General features: G+C 41.1%; 1 protein-coding gene across 2 annotated transcripts; it reads right to left on the reverse strand.

Annotated features, from left to right (window-relative positions):
• Positions 1-10,450: 10,450 nt before the first annotated feature.
• Positions 10,451-26,360, reverse strand: ELP6 (elongator acetyltransferase complex subunit 6). Of its 2 annotated transcripts, XM_037849815.1 has the most exons (7): positions 26,155-26,360; positions 24,516-24,594; positions 23,110-23,180; positions 20,615-20,733; positions 18,289-18,490; positions 16,253-16,399; positions 10,451-15,062 (listed from the first exon to the last, which is right to left on the reverse strand). In XM_037849815.1, the coding sequence occupies exons 1-7, from the start codon at positions 26,206-26,208 to the stop codon at positions 14,934-14,936; spliced, it is 801 nt and encodes a 266-aa protein (XP_037705743.1). In that variant the 5' UTR covers positions 26,209-26,360; the 3' UTR covers positions 10,451-14,933. The 2 variants fall into 2 exon arrangements, with proteins under 2 accessions (XP_037705743.1, XP_037705744.1); XM_037849816.1 differs by lacking the exons at positions 23,110-23,180; positions 24,516-24,594.
• Between the last annotated feature and the right edge of the window lie 809 nt (positions 26,361-27,169).

Genomic DNA, 27,169 nt, shown 5'->3' on the forward strand with positions numbered 1-27,169 from the left:
TAATAATCAGATTACCAAATGTCAAAGACAAAGAGAGAATCCTGAAAGCAGCAAGAGGGAAACAATCCATCACATAGAAGGGAAGCTCAATAAGACTATGTGCAGATTTCTCAGTAGAAACCATGGAGGAGAGAAGGCAGTGATATGATATATTTAAGATACTAAAAGAGAAAAACTGCCAACCAAGAATTCTATACCTGGCAAAACTATCCTTCAAAAATGTCCTGTGATCTACAGGAAATACTAAAGGGAGCACTACAGGCAGATAGGAAAAGACAGGAGAGAGAGGTTTGGAGCACAATATTGGGTGATGGTAACACAATATTGTAAGTACATTGAACAAACATGACTGTGCATACGGATGAAAGGAAGGTTAGGGGCATGTGGGACACCAGAAGGAAAGACAGAAGATAAAAACTGGGACTGTAAAACTGAGTGAAACCTAGAGAGCTCAATGATTGTGATTAAAGGTACAAATAAAAGAATGTTTTTACATGAGGGAGAAAAAATGAATGTCAACTTTGCAAGGTGTTAAAAATGGGGTGGTATTGGGGAAAAAATAGAATCAATGCAAACTAGAGTCCACAGTTAACAGTAACGTTGTAATACGCTTCCATTAATAGTAACAAAGGCAATATACCAAAGTTAAATGTCTATAAGAGGGGGATATAAAGGAGGGGTATGGGATTCTTAGTGTTGATGGTGGTGTCTTTTTTATTGTCTTTTATTTTAATTCTATTTTTCCTTTTGTTGCTTTTTAATTGAAGTTTGTTTTCTTTCTTTTTCTGTTTTCACCTCTTTCTCTTCCTCTGTGGAAGAAATGGAACTGTCCTTATATAGATAATGGTGGTGAATGCATAACTATGTGATTATACAGGGAACCATTGACTGTTTACTTAGGATAGAATATATGGTGTGTGAATAAAACCATCTGAAAAATAAACAGAGGAATAAAAGTGCTGGAGAAAATGTGGAGAAAGGGATGTACCCAATCACCGTTGGTGGAAAAGTAGAATGGTGTAGCCCATCTGGAGGGCAGTGTGGTGGTTCCATAGGAAGCTAAGCATGGGGTTGCCATACAGTCCTGCAACTTGGTTACTGGGTATATACTTGGAAGAACTGAAAAGAGGGACACGAATGGACATTTGCACAGTGGGGCTAATAGTGTCAGTATTCATGATTTGCAATGGATGGAGGTGGCCTAAGGGTACACTGGTAAATGGAATGGTGAACTGTGGTGTATACAGACAATGGAATATTGAGCTGCTACAAGAAGGAGTGAAGTTGTGAAGTGAATGGACATCGAGGACAGTATGTTGAGTTAAATAAACCAGAAATGAAAAGAAAAACATTATAATGCCTCGCTAATATGGACTAATTACAATGGACAAACTCTGAGAACGGAATCTGAGAGCATAGATTATCAGGGGAAGGCTTACTGTAAAGTTTCCTAGATTGTAAGCTCTTACAGCAGTTACATCTATTCCTGAATTGTAATGGCTATTTCTAAATTCAGAGAGGCTGAGCTCTTTGTGTATAACCTGCTCAGTCCCTGGAACTTTGTGTATCTGTATGACACGTAAGACTCAGAGCCAGAGTACGGCAGCTATGAATGCCAGCATTATCCCATACAGCAAATGTTAAAGAGTCTGAAAACAGAGATCAGACTTCAAATAGAGATATGAACAAAATGGACCTAGTTAGGATTAAGGTAAATCAAACTAAAGGTAAAGGATGATATTGACGGTGTTTTTAAAACTTCAATTTCTGTGTGAGACCAAAGGAAGAGATATTTATTTGTGCAAAATCTATATTTTTTTGTAATACAATATGTAATTTAACTTGTATGGTCAGTTTATTCAAACAACATAATTACATGGAACGTTGAATAGGGAGTGGATTCCGGTTGGCTTATACAAGTTAGTGTGAAGCCCTAATACACTAACTAACAGAGTAATTTGGGCAGAGAATAAAAATGTATTTGCAAATCCCCCCCAGAGGGACTGGGGGAAAATGTGGAAATCTGAAATTTCCCCAACTGGGGAATTAATGATATTCTCACGAGCATTGGGGGCTACCAATTTAGAAGGCCAAGCCCTAAAACTTGGGACTTACCCTTATGAAGTTTGTTACTGCAAAGGAGAGGCTGTGCCTAAGAGTCACTCCCAGAGAACCTCTTTTGTTGCTCAAATGTGGCCTCTCTCCCTAAGCCAACTCAGCAGGTAAACTCACTGCCCTCCCCACTATGTGGGACATGACTCCCAGGGGTATAAATCTCCCTGGCAACATGGGACATGATTTGGGATGAGCTTGGCCCTGGCATCATGGGATTGAGAAAGATTTCTTGGACCAAAAGGGGGAAGAGAAATGAAACAAAGTTTCAGTGGCTGAGAGATCATAAATAGAATCGAGAGGTCATTCTGGAAGTTATTCTTATGCATTATATAGATATCCCTTTTAAGTTTTTAGTGTATTGGAATAGCAAGAAGGAAATATCTGAAACTGCTGAACTACAACGCAGTAGCCTTTATTCCTGAAGATGGACGGTTGTATAACTACATAGCTTACATGTGTGACCATGTGATTGTGAAAACTTTGTGGCTCCCACTCCCTTTATCCAGTGTATGGGCAGATGAATAGAAAAATAAGAATAAAAAGTAAATGAATAATAGGGAGAGATGGGGAGTATGTGATGTTTTGGGTGATCTTTTTTACTTTAACTTTTAGTCTTATTCTTTTTTGTGTGTGGTAATGAAAATGTTCAAAAACTGTGGTAATGAATGCACAACTATATAATGGTACTATGAACAACTGATTGTACAGTAATGGATGATTGTATAGTATGTGAGTATACCTCAATAAAACTGAATTTTAAAAAACGGACTAAGGCTTTGAACCCTGCTGCCCAGAGGGTTTTTCTTTTCTTTCTTTTTTTTTTTTTTACTTCAGGATTATTAATTTTTATATATAGATGAGCTTATTAATTTTTAAGCAATTCAAATAGAGCTTTTTAAGAATCTTTTTGTTAATTTGGTACTATCATCTGGAGGTATGAGAATATATATTGAACAGGCTGACAGTCACAAATAAAAAACAACACAGAAAACTAACAAATTTTTTTAAAAAAATGCTTTTGAGAGAGACAAACAAATGACTGAATATACATCATCTCTTCCCATTTCTGCTCTGTTCTACAGTACTTTAACTGTAATGGTAGTATCTGACCATAGAGCCATTCTCAGGCAATTTTTCTCCTGATTCTAAACCATATTTAGGTCAGATTGTGTTACAGAAATAAACCTTTTTCTCAAAGACTCATAACCAAAATCTTTCCAATTTTTGAAACCAGTCCAAAGTTCCCCTTTTAAAAGAATTTCCATAATCAGTAACCAATTAGGAACACTTAGACCAATACTAATGCAGTAAAATAACAACTAACAAATTTAAAGACGCTTAACAATTACTATATATTTAAGTAACACACCTATTAATAACTAGACCAAACACACCAATTAACAATTAAACAGGCATAAACACTATACTTAGGTAACACACTGGTTAACAGTTAATAGGCATACTTAATTTCATTGAACACCAATTAATTGTTGGATTACTTATTTTCCAGGAGTATATTCAAAAGACAGACTCAGGTCAGGGCCTCAAACACCACACAGAATGGTAACTAGAAAACAGAAAGGGGTAGAGGTCAAAGTAAAGGGGATCACTCTGGAAGCAGTATTGGGCCTCAAAGCCAGGTCCAGGGGGACTCAAACCACTGTATTAACTCACTGATCCACCTTTTTAAAAATTAAATTCAGTTTTATTGAAATATATTCACATACCATACAATCATCCATGGTGTACAATCACCTGTTCACAGTACCACCATATAGTCATGCATTCATCACCCCAATCTATTCTTTTAATTTTATTTTGAAGTAAATTCAAAGTTACAGGAATAGTTGCAAAAACAATACAAAACCCATACACAGAACTCCAGCATACCCCACCCCCTCCCCCGATACCCCGATCCACCAACTTTAACATCTTGTCACACCACCATTTCTTTCTTTCCTCCCTCCCTCCCTATCATCCATCATCTATTGCTCTGTCTTCTGAACATATGAGAGCAAGCTGTACACATCCTTGAACAAACAACATAATTCACAAATACATTTCCCATTAACAAGAACATTCTTTTATGCATTCCCATTAAGCACAGCTAAGAAGTTCAAGAAATTCAACATTGATACAAAGCTTACATTCTATATTTCCTTTTTCTTTTTTACCTTATGCCCCAACTGCGTCCCTTTGAGCCTCCTCTCCTCCATCCTCAGATTCCATCCAGGATCATCCTTGGCATTTAATTGTCATTCCCTATTTAGACTGTCTTTTTCTTTTTCTTTTTTTTTCTCAATTGTGGAAACATATATACAGCCTAAATCTTCCCATTCTACCCCCTCCCTAGCATTCCATTAGTGGGATTAATCACATTTAGAATGTTGTGATGCTATCACCTTCCTACCATCCATTACTTGAAATTTCCCTTCACCCCAAACAGCAACCCTACACTCATTTCTTAACTCCCCATTGCTCCTTCCCCAATCTATTTTTGAACATTTTCTTTACATCAGAAAGAATCAGAATAAAAAATACAAGTAAAAAAAGAACACCCAAATCATCCCCCCATCCCACCTTATTTTTCATTCAGTTTTTGTCCCCATTTTTCTACTCATCCATCCATACACTAGATAAAGGGAGTGCCATTCACAAGGTTTTCACAATCACACTGTCACCCCTTGTAATCTGCATTGTTATACAGTCATCTACAGGAGTCCAGACTACTGGGTTGGAGTTTGATAGTTTCAGGTATTTACTTCTAGCTATTCCAATACACTAAAACCTAAGAGGTGTTATCTATATAGTACATAAGAATGGCCACCAGAGTGACTTCTCCACTCCATTTGAAATCCCTTAGCCACTGAAACTTTATTTCATTTCGCATTCCCATTTTGGTTAAGAAGATATTATCAATCCCATGATGCCAGGTCCAGATTCATCCCTGGGAGATTTACACCCCTGGGAGTCAGGTCCCATGTGGGGGGAAGGCAGTGAGTTCGCCTGCTGAGGTGGCTTAGTTAGAGAGAGAGAGCCACATCTAAGCAAAAAAGAGGCACTCAGGGGAGACTCTTAGGCACAATTATATGCAAGTCTAGCCTCTCCCTTGCAGTAACAAGCTTCGTAAGGGCAAGTCCCATGACAGAGGGCTCAGCACATCAAACCGCCAGTCCTCAATGTCTGTGACAACATCAGCATCAGTGCAGGTCAGGAAATCCAACTCTACCGCATTTTCCCCCAGCTCCTCAGGGGGGCCCTGCAAGTACATTTTTATTCTCTGTCCAAATTACTTTGGGATGCGTCACTGTTTCACTCTAACCTATACAAACCTGCCATATCTCACTTCCCAAAGTTTCATGTAATTGTGGTGTTTGAACAAATTGGCTGTAGCATTATACTGTTTAGAAGATATAGATTCTGCACCAAATAAACATCTCTTCCCTTGGTCTCACATGGAAGTTGAAGTTTTAAAACACAGTCAGTTTTGACCTTTACCCTTTGGCCCAGTTTGCCCTGGTCTTAACCAGATCTGCTTCATTCATATCACTAACTGAAGTCTGGGCTCTTTTTCAGCTTTTTTTTTTTTTTTTTTTAAACAGTTGCTGTATACGCTAATACTGACATTCATATCTGCCGAGCTCTAGCTCTGAGTTTCAGGTGTCTCAGAGATACCTAATTTCCAGAGACCAATCCCTGATTCACTTTTACCCTGATGACCCATTCACCAGTCAGATGTCCAGACTGAAACTGGAAACAGTTTCTTTCTCTGAAGCAGGACAGAGAAAAACCCAACTGCTGAGCCTCTAGACTAAACACAGCCACAAAGGGCTCAGTTACTGTGCTTACTTGGCCTACTGGGGTTCCAGAGCCTTGGGCATCATCCCATCTGGGTTGCCAAATTGTTACCGGACCAAGGCAGTGGATTCTTTGCCCAATGCACTCAAATGACCAATTCCTGAGACACTGGAATTTCAAAGAGAGAAAGAGTTTATTGCTAGGCATGAAGCAGGGCCTATCAGTGTAAAAAATCTGATTCCCCAAACTGCAGTAACTGATAGTTTTATAGTAGTAAAAGATGGGCAGGAAAGGAGAGGCTAAAACTGCTTATAACTGTGCCTAAGAGTCTCCCCTTGAGTGCCTCTTTGTTGCTCAGATGTGGCCCTAACTAAGTAAACTTGGCAGGTGATTTCACTGCCCTCCCCCCAAGGGTGCCTGACTCCCAGGGGTATAAATCTCCCTGGCAATGCAGGATATGACTCCCAGGGATGAGTCTGGACCTGGCATTATGGGATTGAGAACATCTTCTTGACCAAAAGGGGGATGTGAAATGAAAATGAAAATGAAAATGAAATGAAATGAAATGAAATGAAGCTTCAGTGGCTGAGGGATTTCAAATAGAGTCAAGGCCACTCTGGTGGACATTCTTATGCAATATATAGATAACACCTCTTAGGTTTCAATGTACTGGAATAGCTAGAAGTAAATACCTGAAACTATCAAATTCCAACCGAGTAGCCTTGACTCTTGAAGATGATTGTATAGCAATGTAGTTTACAAGGGGTTACAGTGTGATTGTGAAAACCTTGCGGATGGCACTCCCTTTATCTAGTGTATGGATGGATGAGTAGAAAAATGGGGACAAAAACTAAATGAAAAATAGGGTGGGATGGGGGGGATGATTTGGGTGTTCTTTTTTACTCATATGTTTTGTTCTTATTCTGATTCTTTCTGGTGTAAGGAAAATGCAAAGATAGATTGGAGTGATGAATGCACAACTATATGATGGTGCTGTTAACAGTTGATTGTACATCATGGATGACTGTATTTTATGTAAATACATCTCAATAAAACTGAATTAAAAAAAAGATGGGCAGGTTTTAGGATAATGAGCACAATAGCTTCAGGTGATGTAATTAGAGGTGATCTAATTATTGAGTACATGCAGATTGATTATATGCTTAGTCACAGAATGTTATGTAAGAAAATGGCCTTAATATGATGGTGATGGGCATGATTTTTATTATAATGAGGTATAGGTGACTTGTAGGTTAAAGTCTAAGCTACTGCACATGTCAGGCAGGCCCATTTTGGTTAGATACAGCTTCAGTTATGAGATAACTTTGGACTTGGGGTGGGTTAGTTCTGGGCTGACTCAAGATCCTTCATTAATCAACATTAAGGGCTGTCTTTAGTGATCATAAGACTCTAAAGTCCAAAAACCAGATAAAATGGGTAAAGAACATAGTTGCACAGTTGCCTCACAGCAGAATCATCTGGGGAATATTTAAAATTAAATCATTTCTGGTATAAAGAAAATGTTCAAAAAATAGATTGGGGTGATGAATGCACAACTATATGATTGTTCTATGAACAGCTGATTGCACACCACGGATAACTGTATGATACGTGAATATAACTCAATAAAACTGAATTTTAAAAAAAAGTAAATCAGAGTCTTCCAGTCTCCCAGGCCCCTTGGACCTAGGTTTTCTCTCCACAGAGGGCTGGAGCCTGTCTTTCATAAACTTAAAGGGGGTTTTAGACAGCCAGACTGATTTTTTTGGGAACTGCCATCACTCCCCTTATTCACTGCTCCCTCTCTCACACCAATGAATCTGTTTGCAGAGGGACTGATCCTCAGTAAGGCTGGGACATTTTCAAAAACAAAGTCTCCAAAACTGACAAGCACTTGGCTAAGTACCTGTGGGCCTTGAAGAATGGTGAAGAATCCTCCATTGCACCAGGAGCACCTGCAAGGGCCCCGTGAAGCCTCTGGAGGCATCGGGGCTCAGTAGGCCTTGGTGAAACTGCTGCAGAATGCCCCCTCCCAGCCCATGGGGCAGAATGAGGTGGCCATGGTGTTAGGGCTCCTCGTCTCAACATTATATTATGAAAACATACAGAAAAGTTGAAAGAATCATACAGGAAACACTCATATACCCTGTTCTAAAATTGTTAATGTTTTGCTTTTCTCATGTCTATCTACAAATCTATCCCTATATCCATCCACCAATCCATCTTATTTTTGATGCATTTCCAGGTATGTTGCATATACCTGACTTTAGTTTTTACTTATAATTCATATAAACAGCTCCTTCTAGCCCTAACTAGCCAAAACTCAAACTTTAATTCAGATCACTCTTCACAGAGATGGTAAATTCAGAAATTTTAAGAACTAAATAGATCTTAGAGATCAAAAAGTGATAACGATTCCCACTACGTGAACGTCCACACTGGGTCAACCTTCAAACCTCACCTCAATTAATCCTCATGACAATCTTAGTAATGAAGGGTTGAGTCTATTTTACAAATGAGAAATGTTTCTCTAGAAAGGGGGAGGAGATGTCCCCAAGATCACTCAAGAGTCTGGGACCCAGGATCCCCTGCCCATCTGAGTCCACCTGTCACAGATTCCGAGAAAGCTGTTTCATAATGATACTTGTCTTTCCAATCACTTGCACTGAGGGTCGTGCTCACCAGTAAGAATTAGTGATAGCAGCTGGCAACACAGTAAGTTGGAAAGGGCTGCTTCAGGGCCAGGCTCCTTGCATTTGAATTTTGATTCTGACATGCAAGCAGCAGCTCTGTGCTCTGGGAAGCAACTTAACCCCATGGATCCTTGGTTTTCTTTGACTCTAAGGAGCACCCAAGGTGCACCACATTCTCTGTGGTTTAAAAAATAAATAAACAGGAGTATGAACACATGCAAAATGCCTAGATCCCAATAAATGGTAGCCATGATACAGTCTCTGAAAAAACATTTAAAATCTCAGTTGCACTGATACTCATTCATTTATTATCAAGTTCTTACCATGTTTCAGAGACCCAGGCTATAATAAGTAAATTCCCTTTACTAGAGAAGTTTACTATCTTAATACAAACCTTTAACCAAAACTATATAGGCAATATGATAAGAGCAATTACAGAGGACATAAAAATAACCAAATAATTGTCAGTTCCTTGCCAGAGACAGGTTTTACAATATATTATCTCATATAATCTTCATAAAGGCCGTATGAGGCAGATAAGATAAACCCCATATTACGGATGTAAAAACTGAAGCATCCAGAGCTATAAAACCTAACTGAGGTCACACAGTTGCTAAGTGGCAGAAGCGGTATCAGATGTGGTCTGCCCAGCCCTGACGACCCTGAATTTTCACCACTGAGCTTCTAAGTGCTATGGGGGACAGGGAGTCTATTGGCAGGGAAAAAACAAGCAGGAATCGTGAAGAGGATGCCATTTGAGTAGGGTCTACAAGGTCAATAAGAATTTGCCAGATGGAGGAGAGAATAATCATGATAGTAACAGCAGCAGCGACTGATGATTAAATAGCACGCACTATGTGCCAGGCCTACGTTACATGTCATCACTTATTTGATCCTGACAACAACCCTATAAACCTCATGAATAGGCATTGTTATCTTCCCATTTTGTAGATTGAGGAAACTGAGGCCTAGAGAGGTTAAGTAACTTGAGTAGTCACTGTAGTCAATTTCATTGTTCCCTTCCCTAGAAGCCGATCATGCACACGCCCCTGCCCACTGCCAAGTGACTGTGGTGCTTCCCAGTAGGTGAGTACACTTCCCTCTCCATTGTCAGCCCTGGCCATATGTCTTGTTCCGGCTGGAGTGTGAGTGAACCTGACCTACATCAGGTCTGGCAGAAGCTTTAGAAGCAATAGCTTGTGTGAATGAGCCTCTTGCTCTTTTCTTTGGTCAGGAGAACAGCTGCCTGGGTCCCAGAATGAGAAGCCACATAGAGCAGAACTCTAGCAAACGACCCATAACCCCCAACATGTAATGTGAGTGAAGAATATATGTTATTTTAAGCCATTTAAACTTAAATGGGGGGGGGGGGGTGTGGAGTGGCTGTTTGTTACTCCAGCAGAGCTGCTGTGACAATTCAGCTAGTAAGTACAGTCAGGAACCTAATTTATAATTCAAGCACCATAAAATTTACGCACTTTAAGTGTTCAACTGAATGAATTTTTCAGTAAATGTGTAGTGCAGTCATCACCACAATCTCATTTTAGAACATTTTCATCAACCTAAAAACACTTCCCATTCCCACCCTAGTATCAGGCAACCACTCATCTAGTGTCTGTCTCTATAGATTTGCCTTTTCTGAACATCTCATATAAATGGAATCATACAATACATGGTCTTTTTTATCTAGCGTAATGTTTTGAGGTTTATCCATGTTGTAGCAAGTATCGGTAGTCTGTTCCTTTTTATTGCCAAATAGCATTCCATTATATGGATATATCACAATCTGTTTATCCATTCATCTGTGGATGGACATTTGGGTGGTGGAAACTTTTTGACTACAATGAATATTTATATACTTACGTTGCTATGAACATTTATGTACAATTTCTTTGTGCAGACATATGTTTTCATTTCTCTTGGTTAGATACCTAGCAGTGGAAGAGGTGGGTCTTTTAGTAATCTATGTTTAACATTTTAAGAAACTGCCAAAAGATTTTCAAAGTAGCTGCACCATTTTACATGCTCATCAGCAATGTATGAGGGTTCCAATTTCTCCACATCCTTACTAATGCTTGTTATCTTTCTTTTTTATATAGTCATTTTAGTGGTTGTGTAATGCTATCTTGTGTTTTTAATCTGTATTCCCCTAATAACTGATGATGGTGGGCATCTTTTCATGTGCTTATTAACCATTCTTATGTCTGTTTTGGTAAAAAGTCCATTCAAATCTTTTGTCCATTTTAAAAATTGGGTTCTTTGTCTCATTATTATTAAGTTGTAAGAATCTATATACAGAATCTTATTATTGAGTTATATATTCTGGATACAAGTCTCTTATTGTATATATGATTTGCAAATATTTTTTCAGAAAAACAAAGAAAATGGATAACTATTTCAGAAATAAACAGTACTAAAAGTGACACAACAAAGAAAAGTAACCATAAATACAGATCAATAACAAAGAAAAATTTAAAAATTACCCCCCCCCCCCCCAGTTACCTGACTTTGACTAATACAAGTCCTAAATTGGAATGGAAAACATTAAGAATTTCAAAGTATATAAAAGATAAATTTCTTAACATAGTTTATGAGGCATATATTGTTCTGATCCTCACCCTTGACCAAGATCACACACACATACACACTCAAATTATAGGTCATCTTCACTCAAAAATATAGGTGCTACAATATCACATTAATAAAAAAGAAAAATCTTAGCTAGCATAACATAAACAGCAGGTTATAGAAAACACAATAAATACCAATAAGACAGTAAGAGGAACTCAAAGCTCATCAAACAAAGAGAAGTATTACCATGCTCACCACATCCACAGGAAAAACAGTGCCGTTCTCTCAATGAGGCTGAGAAAGTCCACAGAATTCAACATTTACTGATTAAACTCTTAAAAATGGGGGCACAGGGGCAGAGGAAGTACATTTCTTTCTCCCATTCCTCTCCAAAGTGACTGCTGTTAATTAACTAACTTGATAATTAAAAATATATACTTTAAAATCAAGAATTACTATATAAAATGCTTTATATTCCTTTGAAAACAAAAATTTTACAATGAATACCTTCCCAACACTCCTATGTAACACATCTTTAAATGTTGATTAAAGTTATTTAAGGGGAAAACTGTAAGGCTGGTATTTTTTGCAGATGTTAGCAATATCTCGAGAGCTTAAGAATCTCAATCAGAAAAGTATTGAGAAGAAATAGTTTACAAAAACTGTAGGATAAGCTATTAATTTTAAAAAGTCAACTGCATTCCTGTCAGATACCATTTAAAAATATCAACAAAGATAATTCCTTTTCCCTTCAATAACAAAAAGCATTGAATAAAGGGTAGCAAATGAACTGATTCCTTTTTTAAATAAAATCATTAAACTGCAATAAAAAGAGAAAAAAAAAATCCCTGAAGATGACTTTATAGAGCTTGACAAAGCACTGGTGAAATTCATCAGGATGAATGTCAACACAATATCCTTTTAATAAATTCTTGATAGCAAACATACACTCTAACCTTTTAATACCTACTACCAAATAGAATGATTTCAGAAAAGTTCCACTGTAAGAAATTTATGTATAATAAATCTAAATCACAGAAAGAGAAAGGAAAATTACTTTTCAATAAATGCTGTTGGATTATCTAATTATCAGCATGGAGACAAATTACAGTACAATACAGTAGTAAATTCTAAATGGATCAAAATGTTAAGCATATTTTTAAAATTGTTGTAAAAATAGGAAAAAAAAAATTTTAAATAGCAGTTTCATTCCAGTGAGGAAGAAAAATACATTTCTTAGTTCTGAAGAACTAACATACCATCAGAGACAAAATAGGAACAGTCCAAGGTCTTATTCAAATAGCATTGCCTCCATAAACTCTTCCCCAATTCTCTGCTCCCCAACTTAAAAAAAAAAAAAAGAAGGGGGGAATAACTGGTATTAGCTGTTAACATCAGCCTCATGTTACCCGAGTCATTTTTATGGCCCTCCTCAACTTCTCCACTGCAGCATTGCTTTGAGCTGTTTTCTCTCCCACTAGACTGCAGCAGGTGTTTTTGGATTGCTTTCCAATATGTCATTAAAATGTCTTACATAAAACAAATATTCTACAAATACTTCTTGATAAACTAATGAATATCTGAATATTAAACAAATGTTTCTAAGGAAGATAAAATGTTTTACAAGTCAGAATGTAGGAAGATATCTATAAAGACTGATAAAATCTTATTTTCCAAAATATTACAAAAAATTAATAAAATAAAGTTGACCCTCAGATTTCAACTGATAAGTGATCAAAGGTGAGGAACAGATTCTGTACACGTGAGAAAATAGACAGAAAATTACATCCTATTCATCAAAGAACTGTCCATTTTCACACAACTGTATATAACTATGAAATTAATGGAAAATAAATCCAAAGTCAGTGGAAGAAAACCTATATATCATTGTTAAGTGGCTCCGTCATTCTGAAAAGCAACGTATAATGTATGAGGGCCAGTTCATGCTTTAATTCAGAAAGTCTACTTTGAAGAGTAGACTCTAAACTTTCATCTTCCTCACTTTTCATACTCCCCTTCTTGGCTTTATTTATAGCAATTACCATGGTCTAACGCTCTGCAAATTTTACTTCTCAATTTTGTTGATGGTCTCCCCTATGGAATGTTAGCCCCATGAGGTAAAGATCTGTTGTCACTGCCAGCTCCTGAGTGACTAGGGCAGCCTGCCATATAGAAGGTGCTCAGTATATGTTGAATGAATGAATGAATGTCCTAAGGAAACAAATACCTGTGCCCCTCAATAGTAAATAAAATTCACAATAGCATAACTGTAAAAACTGGAACTTACGTGCCCAGAGAATAGCTAAGCAAACTGGAGTATGCGGACACCATAAAATGCTATGTAGCAATTAAACATGAAAAGTTCAGTGAAAATATTTATAAGTTAAATGAAAAAACATAATAGCAGCATTCATATCATGTGAAAAACGTTCTGTCTTGCAAGAACTGAAGCTCCTATGAAGTTTTTACGATCACTGAAGTATTAATAAAATAATTGTTAGGTTTTTTAATTACTACTTTCCCTTAAGTTACTTACATTCATAAATTTCAAATACTCAACTACCTCAAAATACTCAGGTCTGCAGTATTTTGAGAAAAAAAAAGCAGTCACTGTTTCAGTGAGATGACCAATACAGCAGAATCAGTATAGTTGGAAGCTCGGGGAGGCAGGTGCTAGTTCCTTTTACAAAGACTAAAAAATGTAAAAATTTAAAATTAAATAACAGATATCAAATTTCCTAGTGCACTATAAAGCAATGTGTTTTTTTTTTTCATTTTATTTATTTTTAAAATCAAATTCATTGTGATATAATATACATACAATAAAATGCACCCATTTTAAGGGAATACTCCTGGTGTCCACTCTGAGGTGACCTTGACTGAGAGGCTGCATGGGACAAGAGGCCATCTACAGGGTGCTAGGGTGGGAGCTCACCTCCTGCAGTCTTCACAGGTGAAGGACCTATGCCGCTTGGGGGCAAAAGCATTCCTTACCCCTCTCACCACGGCCATGCCCACCATGCCCTACATGGAGCCAGGTAACCAAGGCTCTGGTGGCAGGCCCATGATGATCAGGATTCACTGGTGTGCGGGCAAGGCTGGGACAAACAGGAGAACCTGGAGGTCTGAACTGGGTGGGGAGCCTGCCTCCAGGTCCCTTGCCAATCAGTCAACAAGTAAGGGATTTGGAGTTAGGCCCCAGCTCTTACAGACTGCTCTACAACCTGAACATGCTTCCAAACCTTTCTAAGCCAGTTTCCTCACTGGATTCAAATGGAAAATACTCTTTCAGGATGAAGGTGAAAATTAAATGAGACAACCCATGTGAAGCCAAGACGTGGGAACTCACTTTACGCTAGCCACAATTATCCTAGTTGTCACCTTGGACGCCTGCCAAGGACACCTCCCAGGACTGTCTCCTGGCTGGCACATTCATAACCACTCTGGCTCTGAAAGATACAATCACAAAAAATGGACAGTTGGGACCAGAGTGTATTTATATGGAAGGCTCCAAAGGACCCCTTTCAACAGGATTCAATATCCAGCTTCTCCCTCAGCAGAGGCAAGGCCATGGATTCCATGTTGTGTTTTCTGAACAGGGCCCAGAGCACCATGCAACCATCCATGGGTCACAGGAGCGCTGCCAGTCCAGCCTGAAATACTACTACAAAGGCAGCAAGATCAATTCCTGCTAGGTTGCTTTATCTTTTGCATCCAAAAACAGTCCAAGGTAGTTTCAGCTGCTTCTAAATCAAGTCACAGAATAGCGGGAGACATTCCTCTGGCAAAAAAGGAAACATTCTTGTCTTGTATCTTGTACTGGTAAGTGAGGCTCCGATCCTGCTGGGCTGTGGGCTGCAATGGTCTTCTCCACAGGATCCTTAGCTACAGAGACAGGGTGAAGAATGAAAGGGGAGCAGTCACCCCAAGTACACTCCATTCTGAATCCTCCCCTGCCTCCTCCAGGACCTTAAACTGAGGCTGTGATGAGACCTGCAGTTAGGTGTGCCATGAAGTAATGGGGCTGACTTCTAAAACAAAGCCTATGCCAGCTAAAAATAAAGGTGTCTCCCTCCCTTACAAAAATGATTTTTGCTCATTACAGAAAATGTGATAAAGGAAGACAAAGGGAGTTAAAAAAAAAAAAAAAAAAAAAAGTGAAATCTTAGAAGAAAAGAAATTGTCCAGAGAAAAATCCTTAAAGTACTTTATGTATTTCCCTTTGGTCCTTTTTCTATGCATAGTTTTGTACTTCTTGGCTAGACTGACTTTAGAATTTGCACATTCACATTCAAAGCTCAGGAAGGCTTGATGACGCTTCCATTGACTCAAATGCTTCAGACAGGCCACAGGCTGCCACAGTCCGTCTCCTCACACTGTGTCCACAGATACTGCCAACACAGAATTTCTGGGCTTGCTCATTTGCTTTACCTACCAGATTTGCCTTTGAATGACTCTGGACCAAACTCTCACCCACCTTAACTGGGTCAAGAGTGGTTAACATGAAGTTAATCTGAAAGCTGTGGTGGAGGCTTTGGAGTGATTCTAAAGGAGAAGTTTCAGAAAGGAGAGAACCCCAGTAGTCCCTCCCAGCAGCAGAATCCGACCTCTCTCCCAGGGTAGGACTCTCAGCTTCAAAGTACTCCAAACCTAGAGAGGGGTGACAATTGGGGCAGGAGTGGTCCATGGGTATGGCCTCCCCAAGTCTGTATTTTAAAAGGAACAGCACTGTTCTGAATATACAAAGCCTGCTGCAGTACTGCAGAGGAATTCTGCTGATATTTGATAGTATGATCCCTGTATTCCACTCCAGACAGCTGTCTCCTCTTTAGGAGAGCTCCACTTTGGTCACATATGGGACCATCATGGAAAACCAGCACTGGTCCATGTGGATAAGCACTATCTGGAGCAGGTCTCTGACTTCCATTCACACAACTTCCAAGGTTTCCCTTCTACCTAAGGAATACCCCAAACAGGCAACCCCTTAGCTCCAAGATCATCCCATAAGCAGACTCAAAGGCACAGAAGCAAGCAGCCCATTGCCCACCCAGCCCCAGGCCCCAGCCCCTGCACACCTGCCCATGCACGTCCCTGCAGAAGCCGGTGGCCAGGCCCTCGGCCCGCAGGATCAGGTGGCTCTGGTGACTGAGGCCATTCAGCAGCAAGTCGTTCTCCTCATCCTCAGCGTCTCCACTGTCATGCACAAGGGCCACCATGTTTCCCTGCATCACAGATACAAGATGGAAACCTGCTCCTGACTGGAAGGGACACAAGGATCACAGAGCACTGGGTTCTCAGTCCCCCCAGGCCCCTGCACTTCCTCTCACTGATCACCCTCCCTGCTACTGTACCATCCCCTCTATGGGAAGGACCTGCCTGGGCTCCAGGACCCTAATTCTAATCATCCACTGGACAGTTTCACCATGTGTCCAACCTGTACTTCCAACTCAATCTAAAACCAAGCTCACATGTCATCTTCAAAATGAGCTCTCTCTCCTTAATTCCTTAATGTTATTCTAAGTGTCACCACACTGCCAGGCACCAATTCACCCAGTCAACAGTTCCTAAGCACTTATTGTGTTCCAGACCCCACAGTGGAGATAAGAGGCGAGAGGTGCAGGCCCTGGAGACAGAGACATACAATACAGGATGACAATGCAAGGAGAGAAGGGGGTATGGAGGGCTAAGGGAGACCAAAAAAGAGGCATCCTGTTCACCCTGGAGAGGCAGTCAAGAGTTGGAGACATCGGAGCTGAGTCTTGAAGGACAAGTAGGAGTGAGCTGAGCAGAAGTGGAAGGGAAGGTCAAACACATCAAAGGGGTCCCCTTAAATAAAGGAATACTGCCCAGTTGTTAAAAAGAATGAAGCAGATCCATGCATTCTGTTTTCAGGCAACAGACACCAAAATATACTGTTGTAGTGTTACAGGAAAAAAGAAGTAACAGACAGTGGCGATGGGAGGTTACTAATAATGTGAAGAAAAAGGTAAGGAGACAAAAGTACATGAAAATATGTCCATAACTGCAGAAACTCTTTGGAAGGATGCACATTGCAGGGAGAGAGGCAATTAATCTTTGCTAAAGTTTCTTTCTTTCTTGTTTTATTTATTTATTTATTTATTTTGAACTATGCCCAAGACTTACTATTTCAACTAAAAGTAACCATTTTACAAAAAAAAAAAGGGCAGTAGTGGGCCACAGAGCCAGGTTGAGCCATGGGAGTTGGCTTTGCCTACTTCACTTTCAACCCCAGTTCTGTTACCAACTGTGCCCTCCAAACCCCTTGCATTTCCTCCGCCTTCCATTCTCTCCACGTTACCCTGGTTCCTGACCCTGAGACTCTAAGCCTCGACAGCCTTAGAAGTTTCCCTAAACACATCTCCCAGGCAGGACTTGGCACACAGGAGTACCCAACACGCATTCCTAGATAGTTCCACACCTGACTAACTCACTTAGCTCACTTCTCCAATGGCTCTGCACTGCCAGCCTGACCACACCATGAAAATGTCCACAGGTTCCAACCAGTTGCGCCACCACATTGAAGAGCAGCCACTGAGGGCCAGCCACTGTGTTCATATGTTACAAGCTTCATCTCAATTCCTACAGTCAGGTTCCAGTGAAGTAAGCACCTCTGCCATTTCTTTTTTATTAGTTGGTTTACAGTAACTGTTCATAACTCCATTATGGCAAAATTATATTCTTGCCTCAGAATTTGGTAACAAAGGGAATATCCTCTAATTGTACTGCACCTCACAATTTTTAGAGCAGTCTATACCCATTATCTCAGGTGATCTTCAAAATACACTAAGAGATGAGAATAACTTGCCTCAGGTCACACAGGCAATGTGTGGCAGAAGGGAGATGGCAGCAGTACCGCACATGGCTGGTCCCATCAAAGACAGTGCTGTGATCATTCCTTCAATTTTGAGGGTTTTATTTTTTAGCAGTGACAAGCAGGGTGGGTGAACCAAAAGATTTCTGAGAATGCCAGAGTAAAGCCAAAACCCCAAACAAAGTGAAAAGAAAAGATCACTGCAAACAAGTGAGGTCTGGATCTGTCTGGGCTTGCAAAGGTCACAGGAGGGAGCACAGAAAGCAGGGCCCATCGTACCTTTAGTTCCCAGCACACAGTGGCTCTGCAGTACTGGACAAAGTCCAGCACGGCCACTGCCCCCATGCCCAGGCTCAGCAGCACACTGAGATCATCCACCAGTAGCACCGGGTACTTCCATGCAGTCTCCTCACCGTCCACGGGCTTCAGGGCCTCCTGCACAAACTCATACAATGGCTGCAGATTCCCAGTGTTGGCCTCCCTGGATACACAGGGCAAAAGTCACCAGAGCGTACACTCTCACTACCAAAACTTATCTGGGATGCGCAGCACCACGAGAAAGGGCTGGGGGGAGGCAAAGAGCTATATCACAAGCCTTGGCACCACGGAGTTTATAATCTGGTTGGAAAGAAAGGCATGCATACATGCATGAATAAGTTTTATCCAACTTAAATATTTACTGAGGATTCCTAGGTACAAAGCACTGTGCTAGAAACTGGGGGACACAAAAATAGTCTCTGGGGCCCTTTAGCAATATCATAGAGGCTCTCGACCCATAAGCTAAAGATTAACTTGAATTGGACCTGCAGAAGAAGCCTTCCCAGGAGGTCATACCTAGGTATGAAAAATTAAATGGCAATTCAGGTGTATTGGCAGTGAGGAGGAGTTGTCTAAGGGCCGCCTGTACACTAAACAGAACTGTTCTGTTTCTGACACAAGGTGACCTAGCTATCTCCATCTTCCTTAATGACTAGCTTCACAAATTATTTCTCAGCAATGGGTGGAGACTCAAAAAGCAAGAGAGCACAAGGCCCAAGGCAACTGTCCTACTGTCCCATGCTCCAAGGGTGGGCCACTGGCATTGGGTTATCCTCACCGAAAACAGAGAGAACTACTTCCCACAACTTTAGGGGGCAGTTGTAACCAGTCTCATTGTTCAGAAGAAGAGATCAAGGTTCAGAGATCCTGAGGGATGTGTGCAAGGTCAGGAGTCCAGGGTCAGGGTACCAGGACTCTGACTCCATGCTGCCTCCATCCCCTGCAAGAGGGTATGTCAGAGAGAGGGGCAGTGAGGAGAGTTCCTGTGGGGACTCTTTGGTGGTAGAGGAAGAACAGCAGACAGGAGGGGACTGCACACAGCTATGTTTGTAGCTGATGTTCATAAGGGATGAGAAGCAGGAAAACCAATCTCAGACCTGTGCTGCTGAACATCAAACTTTTTCTTAAAAGCCAGACAGCAACGTGGAATATGACTCCCAGGGAGGAATGTAGACCTGGCATCGTGGGACGGAGAACATCTTCTTGACCAAAAGGGGGATGTGAAAGGAAATGAAATAAGCTTCAGTGGCAGAGAGATTCCAAAAGGAGCCGAGAGGTCACTCTGGTGGGCACTCTTATGCACACTTTAGACAACCCTTTTAGGTTCTAAAGAATTGGGGTAGCTGGTGGTGGATACCTGAAACTATCAAACTACAACCCAGAACCCATGAATCTCGAAGACAGTTGTATAAAAATGTAGCTTATGAGGGGTGACAATGGGATTGGGAAAGCCATAAGGACCACACTCCACTTTGTCTAGTTTATGGATGGATGAGTAGAAAAATAGGGGAAGGAAACAAACAGACAAAGGTACCCAGTGTTCTTTTTTACTTCAATTGCTCTTTTTCACTCTAATTATTATTCTTGTTATTTTTGTGTGTGTGCTAATGAAGGTGCCAGGGATTGATTTGGGTGATGAATGTACCACTATGTAATGGTACTGTAAACAATCGAAAGTACGATTTGTTTTGTATGACTGCGTGGTATGTGAATATATCTCAATCAAATGAAGATTAAAAAAAATAATAATAAAAATAAAAATAAAACTGTAACATCGACTAAAAAAAAAAAAAAGCCAGACAGTAAACATTCTAGGCTTCCAGGCCATATGGTCTCTGCCTCAACTACTCAGCTTTGCTGTTACAGCACAAAAGCAGCCAGGGACATGTAAATGGATGAATATGACAATGTTCCAATAAAACTTTTTTTTTTTTTTTTTAATAACAACAGGTGGCTACCCCATGGGTTGTAGTTTCCTAACCCCTATATCAAACCAAGAACAGAGCAAAGGTAAGTGCTAAGGCTCTGCAGTCAGGGCTGAGAAACAGCAAAGCAAAAAGCTCTGCCCTATTCCCAGCAAATAACACTAGCTATTGCTTTTAGGACAACTGTACACCCTCTGCCCTGTGATAAGAGCCAAGAGCTTTCCAATAATGTCAGGGAAACGTCTGACTCCAGAAGTCAGCTCTGTCTTCCTACACAATGAGAAGAAGGAATCACACAGCAGCCCTTGTCTGGGCCCATCTACCAGGTGTGCACCTCAAGGATGGGCTGCAGGATCACTGACCTGAGAAACTGCAGGGGGTGTGTCTCCTCCTGGGCCCGGAAGAAGAGTTCCACCGAAGACTTGAGACCCTCGAGGAAAACAAGCTGCCCGCGCTCCCGTGCAGTGGTCAGGCTGACACCCTAAACATGACAAAGATGAGAAAGACTTACTGTGCCCTGGAGGGAGCCCATCAGAGAGGCAAGACACACAGCTCACAAGAGGGCACAGGATACATTCCAAACCCTGCAAACACGTTACCTGTCCACACTAAGTATGGGGCCCATGCCTTCTTTCCCTTGGGGCTCCCAATCCACAGCCCCCATTCCATTTTCAGATGTGCATTTATATTTAGATGTCACATTTTTTAAAAATGTACCCTCTTTTGTTTATATATCATGTTTATGATTTGCCAATACAGTTTTTTTAATTTACAGTAGTGATATAAAATTTCCTTTTTAAAAGCATGTATTTACAAAGTTCAGCATATTTAAAAACAAAAATGAATAACAGTAAGACAACGGGAAAATGATCAGTATCTAGAAAATGGTGGCACAGAAGAAAGAGCCAGGCTTTGGCTTTGAATTCCACTAACCCTCTGTGCTTATTTCCCCATCAGTGATATAGGACCTCAGGATTGTTTTAAGGTCTTAAATAACATAACTCATGGAATACATTTGTCAGGTTGTCTGATACAGAATAAGAACTCATCACAGGTAAGTTTTTCTCTGTAACTGAACAAATGCTTCCCTCAGGATTAGTGGACATGAACTCTTTTTTTGGGGGGGAATTTTTTTGTTTTTTATTAGAGCAGCTATAGATCTATAGAAAAATCATGGAGATAGGACAGAGTTCCCATAAACTCTACACACATATACAGTTTTCCCCATTATTTTGCATTAGTCTGATACTTTCGTTACAAGTGATGAAACAGGGCAACATGAACTCTTGACACTAGTTCAGAGGTCAGCAAATTTTTTCCATGAAGAGCTAAAGAGTAAATATGTTAGGCTTTATAGGCCATACAGTCTCTGTTGCAACTACTCAAATATACCACTGTAGCACAAAAGCAGCCACAGATAATTCATAAATGAATGAGTGTGGCTTGGTTGCAATAAAACTTCATTTACAAAAATGGGACATGAGCAGTAGTTTGCCAACCCTTATTCTAGACCAGGACTCTTCTCAAATATGGTTCTACATGAACCACCTGAGTAAGAATCCCTTGAGAAACGTGAGTCAACTGCAGATACCTGAGCTCCACTCTAGACCTACAGAACCAGCAGCTTTGGGAGTAGAGCCAGGGAATCAGCATTCCAACAAATACCCAGGGATCTTTATCTGGGACGACATGCTCTAGTTTTGCAACACACTACTCTATCTGTACAGAAACAGGTGACATGGAACTCTTCTGATTCCCCACATACCTGGACCAGGTCTCAAATGTTTATTCATATGACAAACACCCAGTGTCCTCTCCTATTCAAGACCATATACTACAACAGCTGTCGCTGGCAGGGAGAAAGACCTGATCAACACCTTTGTTCTTGCTCATTACTATTCTACTTCTGTGAAGCACATACTCCAGTACTGCAAATGCCAAGAACTGCATATGCCATTCCTGCCTGATTCACAGGTAATAGAAAAAGTAGCCAATTGGGACATGACAGTACACATCTTTCTCTCCCAGAAATACCCAGATGCTAGGGCCTTAGAGACATGCTTCAGAGACTGGAATGCAACATCTATTGTGGACATGACCATTCCTTTGAGTTCATGCCCTGACCTCTAACGCAGAAACTTCTTCCTTCTCTGTAAATGATTGGAAAGAAAGAGTCTACTCTTTATCTCACCACCTCATTTATTTATAATAGGGAAGGTAACTTGGCCCAACAGTAATATTGGGATTTTAAAAATCACTGTGGATGGGTGGCCTGGTTCTCTCCCTCTCTGAGGGTGGCTGGGCAGTAAAAAATAGGCCATCTCCTTTGAGCTCCCTTCAGGCAGTGAGTCCACTTTGTCACAGGTAATGCGTAAAGGCAAAGGGTAGGCCAGGAGGCTCACCGGCCTGCATCTTATGAGGTGAGAGGGAGGCAAAGATCATCCTGAAAACTGGGCAACAAAAGCACCTCTCCCCACATTTGGATTCCAAGCTCTGGATTTGAGGAGAGACCATGGGAGACCAAGCTGTGATCTCCAACTCCGCAGGAACCACACTGATTTCAATTCCACTGGCAACTATGTTTTCTTCTTAACCGCCCTGAAATCAGCAGAAGGGCTAGATCAATTAATAAACCCAAACCACACAACTGTTCTACAAACTCTAAATTAATAAAATATGCAGATATGCTGCCTTAGCCCTTCAGCTAAAGGGTTCAGGAACTCAAGATTTCCTTAGTCCCTCCTTTGCTAAGTTTTCTAAAACCCAAACAGGAAAACCCAGCCTTAGACATGCTCAGATGCAGAAGGTACACACTCACTCAGGACCCCACTACACCACAGAGGTCTGAAATATTTACCAGCTTCTGTCCCACGATATTGTAGTGACTGAAGGACTGGATGAGTGCCACAAAGCAGACTTTACAATTAGCTAGAAAACAAAATAATTTATTTTTAATAAACCTTTGCTTACAACCAGTCTTATACACATCAAACCTCCGGATATCAAAGCACTGAGCAGGTCTAGAGAACCAGAGGTCTTGCAACCTGACATACCCATTTTGAATCAAAAACACAGGTTTTGTTTTTTTTTTTTTTCATATGTAACAGTTACACCTTATTTCACTGATTTGAGATGTACTTCTTTTGTTAGATGTATTACTAGGTACCTAAAACATTTTGTTCTATTGTAAATAAATGATGTCTTTTTAAAAATTTCCTTTTTCTTATTGTGGTAACATATACATAACATAAAATTTCCCATTTTAACCATTTTTAAGTGTACAGTTTCAGTGGCACTAATTATATTTACAATGCTGTGCTACCATTACCACCATCCATTACCCAAATTTTTACTACCCAAAACAGAAACTCTGTACAAGTTAAACAATAACTCATTCCCTCTTTCATCAGCCCCTGGTAACCCTCATCTACTTTCTGTGTTTATGAATTTGCTTATTCTAGATATTCATATAAGTGGAATTGTACAATACCTAACCTTTTGGGTCCTGGTTCATTTCATTTAATTTTCAAATTATACTTTCTAATTGTTTGTTGTTAGTGCACAGGAATACAACTTATTTTTTAAACTAATCTTATATCCAATTGGATATAAGGGGAGCACACAAGGCTCTTGCTATCTTACTGAACCTTATTAATTCTAATAATTTATCTGAGATTCTCTTAATCTTTCTATGCTGACAATCACATCAACTGAAGATGAAAATCACTTTCAAAACTGTAATTATAACTAAGAGTGCCAAAGGTCTACCTCTTATCCTTGCCTGGCACAATAGATGCTCAAGGAGAACGAGTTGATAAATGAGTCTGTTAGCCTCTTCTAATGTATTTCCATAGATAAACTGCAGTGTCCATGCTGTTTTCTTCCCTATGATCTTCAGGAAGCATCATCCACTTCCAGGCCAAAGTGATCTCTGGGAAAAAACTCTCAGAGATCTCAAGATACACAAAACCCAAGGAGCAACCAAATCAAGAGACCACGAAGGACCTCCACCAGGCAGTGCCAGTGCAGTGGATGGAGAAGGGGAATGCAGAACGGACACAGGGAACACATATCACTCCTTGGCCGGACTGAGAGAGAACAAGATGGTCCAGCAATCTGTTGCCTAAGAAAATTGCCCTTTGACTACCCAAACACCAAAGCCCTGGCTAGTAAATGCTCTTCTAGTTGCTTTCCTGAAGTATGTTTTTTTGTTTGTTTGTTTGTCTCAGGTTTCTTTTTCTACAGCATCAACGAGTCCCATACCTTTGAGGTAGAAGGAAAGGAAGTGGTGCACAAGGAAACTACCATCTGTCTTGGCATCACAGAGTAGGGTCAGTTTCCCCTAAAAGTTAAGATCACAAAAAGGTGAATTAGACTTGTTGAGAAGATGGCAGGTTAGTGTAGAAATCTAGTCAACTGTGTCCATCCCTAAACTTTTACAGCTGGAGATTATATTTTTTCAATGAGAATAAAACCCTTTCTTTTCCTCACTCCTCATCCTAGTCACTCAGGGACTAATCTTGGGAAAAATTCGATTCTGAACAATGGGTGCTTTTACACCAGGCTCCAAGGAAAATCAGATTATCAGGGTTGGAAGGGACCTTCAAAAAGGTCATCTGATCCAACTTCCTCCCCACTTCTAATTCTGACTCCAATTCTGTCCTATGGCATGGGAAATATGTAAGTAGCTATTGACAGAGGCCTTCAACAACAAAGTCCTCCTTGCACTGGCTCTGGACACTGCTTCAAGCGCACAGCTCCAATCACCAAGTGCCCTGGAAAGACCTCTAAAAATAGTCCTCTCTACAGTGCCTGGCCACCCAGCTCAGCCACTCTAGTTCAGTTAGTGAACCACAGAGAAGGTCAGGAACAAGAGGTTATCAGACCGGCCACTTTGTGCTGTTTGACATCAGACAAGTGGCTTTTCTCTGGGTTTTAATTTTTTTCACTAATAAAATATGAAAGATTACAGCACCAGACCTTGATTGCCAGTGCTATCATTTCCCGGTGTAAGCACATGCCTACTCCCCATCTCTCCGCACTGGCCCCTGGAACTTTGGAGGTGCCAGGAGTAATTGGCAAGGTAACCAGAGCCACCTGACGCCCTGGATAACTAAAATCCACAAGGATCTACTGAAAGCTACAATTCCCCAGGCACTATGGGGGTCATAAAAAGATTACATAAAAAGGATTACACTTGGTATCACGGCTACCTTGAAGAGCTTATTATGTCATTACGAAGACAAAGCCAGATATGTTGTTCCAGGGAGAGTAATTCTGGGCCAAAAATGTGAAAGATTTCTAAAAGAACCTTTCCCGTGATCAAACAGAAACAAGGAAGCATACGAAACTGAGGCAAAGTGTCCTCGAGTGCTGGAGGAAGGGTGGAGAAAACAGTGGCAAGACCTGCGGGACCGAGGGCAAACCTGAATAAAACGTGAGCTGCTAGCAGCCGCGAGCAGCACTATTAGAGACCAAGAAAGGCGAGAGAAAGACTCAGGGCTGTTTAAAAGCTGCTCCAACGTGGAGAGGGAGGAGCACTGAACTCTTCTCCCCCCTCTGGTCGGATCCGCAATCCCCTCTGTTTACCGGAGACACCATAAGCTCAGTGGACCTACACAGGGATCCTCGGTACATGTCGGTGGAACATAAGCCAATCCAATTGCCAGGCATTCTTCCTGGGGGCTTTTAGGGAGCCCGCAGCTTTTCAGAAGACGCGAAAAGGTCAAAATGTCCACCTTCCGCAGGCCTAAATCTCCCGCCCAAGCCAGTGGCCGCCCTCTCCTAACTACAAATCCCAGGCTCCTCAGTGCACGCTGACGTTGAGCCTTTCTCACCGGAGTATCTGCGCTACATCCGGGAATGCAGGCGTCCGTCCCCTTCCCCACGCGCGACATTTTACCTGTTCCGCCCTGTCAGGGGTGGTGTTCAGAAGGTTGTTGAGTTCCGGAAACATCTTGAGCTGGAGGAGCTAATGCCCTAGATAGGAGGTGAGGGTGTCACGGAGACAAGTGAGGATGGAGTCCGACACACCCGCGAAAACAATGTCGCGCGGAAGCATCACGCATGCGCAACCTCACTTCTGCGCGCCTGCTGCAGCCAGTCCGGCCCTGCATCTGGGCTGCTGTGGGCGCAAGCGCAACGTGAGCCGCAACTTGGAGTGATTGGGTGTGCTGCTGTTCACTGCTGCCAGCAGCAAGTCTCCCTCCTCCCTGACGACGACCGTAGAGCCTTCGTAGGAATTCTCTACTGTCCGACGCGAGGGGGTCTCCGCCTTCTTCCCTTGGCGTCTCTGCCTCTGCTCCAGCCCCTGGGCTTCTAGCAGTGCGGTGCATCCGGCCGGCCAGACGTGCTGTTGCTAGGCGCTTGGGCTACTTGGTTGTATGAGTCAGGCGAAGATGCTTGCCCTTACAGAAAACAAATATAATAAACACAGAATTATATATTAAGAAGTGATAAGCTCTGTGGAGAAAAGGAAACCAGGACAAGGGAGTAACAGTGGAGGAGGGGTAACTTTAGTAAGAATGCTCAGGGTAGGCCTCACTAAAAATATGTGATAAAAATACAAAAAGACCTCCTCAAGACCTTTGCACTGGTTCTTCCCTCTTCCTGGAATATTCTTTTCCCACATATACAGACTATAAAATCCCTGCTTCCTTCAGGTCTTTGCTCACATGTCATTTTATCAGTGAGGTGGTCCCTAAGCACCCTACTTAAATCTTAAACTGCTCCTTCCCCAACACTTCTTATTCCTCCCCTCTCTTTTTATTTTTTCCACAACACTTGTATTTATTATACCATATACAATTTTGTCCTTGCCTAATCAGCCTCATATATCAAGGAACAAACCTGTGATTCCATAAAGTCAGTTTATTGACTCAGTGCAATGAACAGGATGGAACACACCCCAAGGCCTA

Source organism: Choloepus didactylus, chromosome 1 (genome assembly GCF_015220235.1).
Source record: "Choloepus didactylus isolate mChoDid1 chromosome 1, mChoDid1.pri, whole genome shotgun sequence".
In the NCBI taxonomy this organism is placed as follows: Eukaryota; Metazoa; Chordata; class Mammalia; order Pilosa; family Megalonychidae; genus Choloepus; species Choloepus didactylus.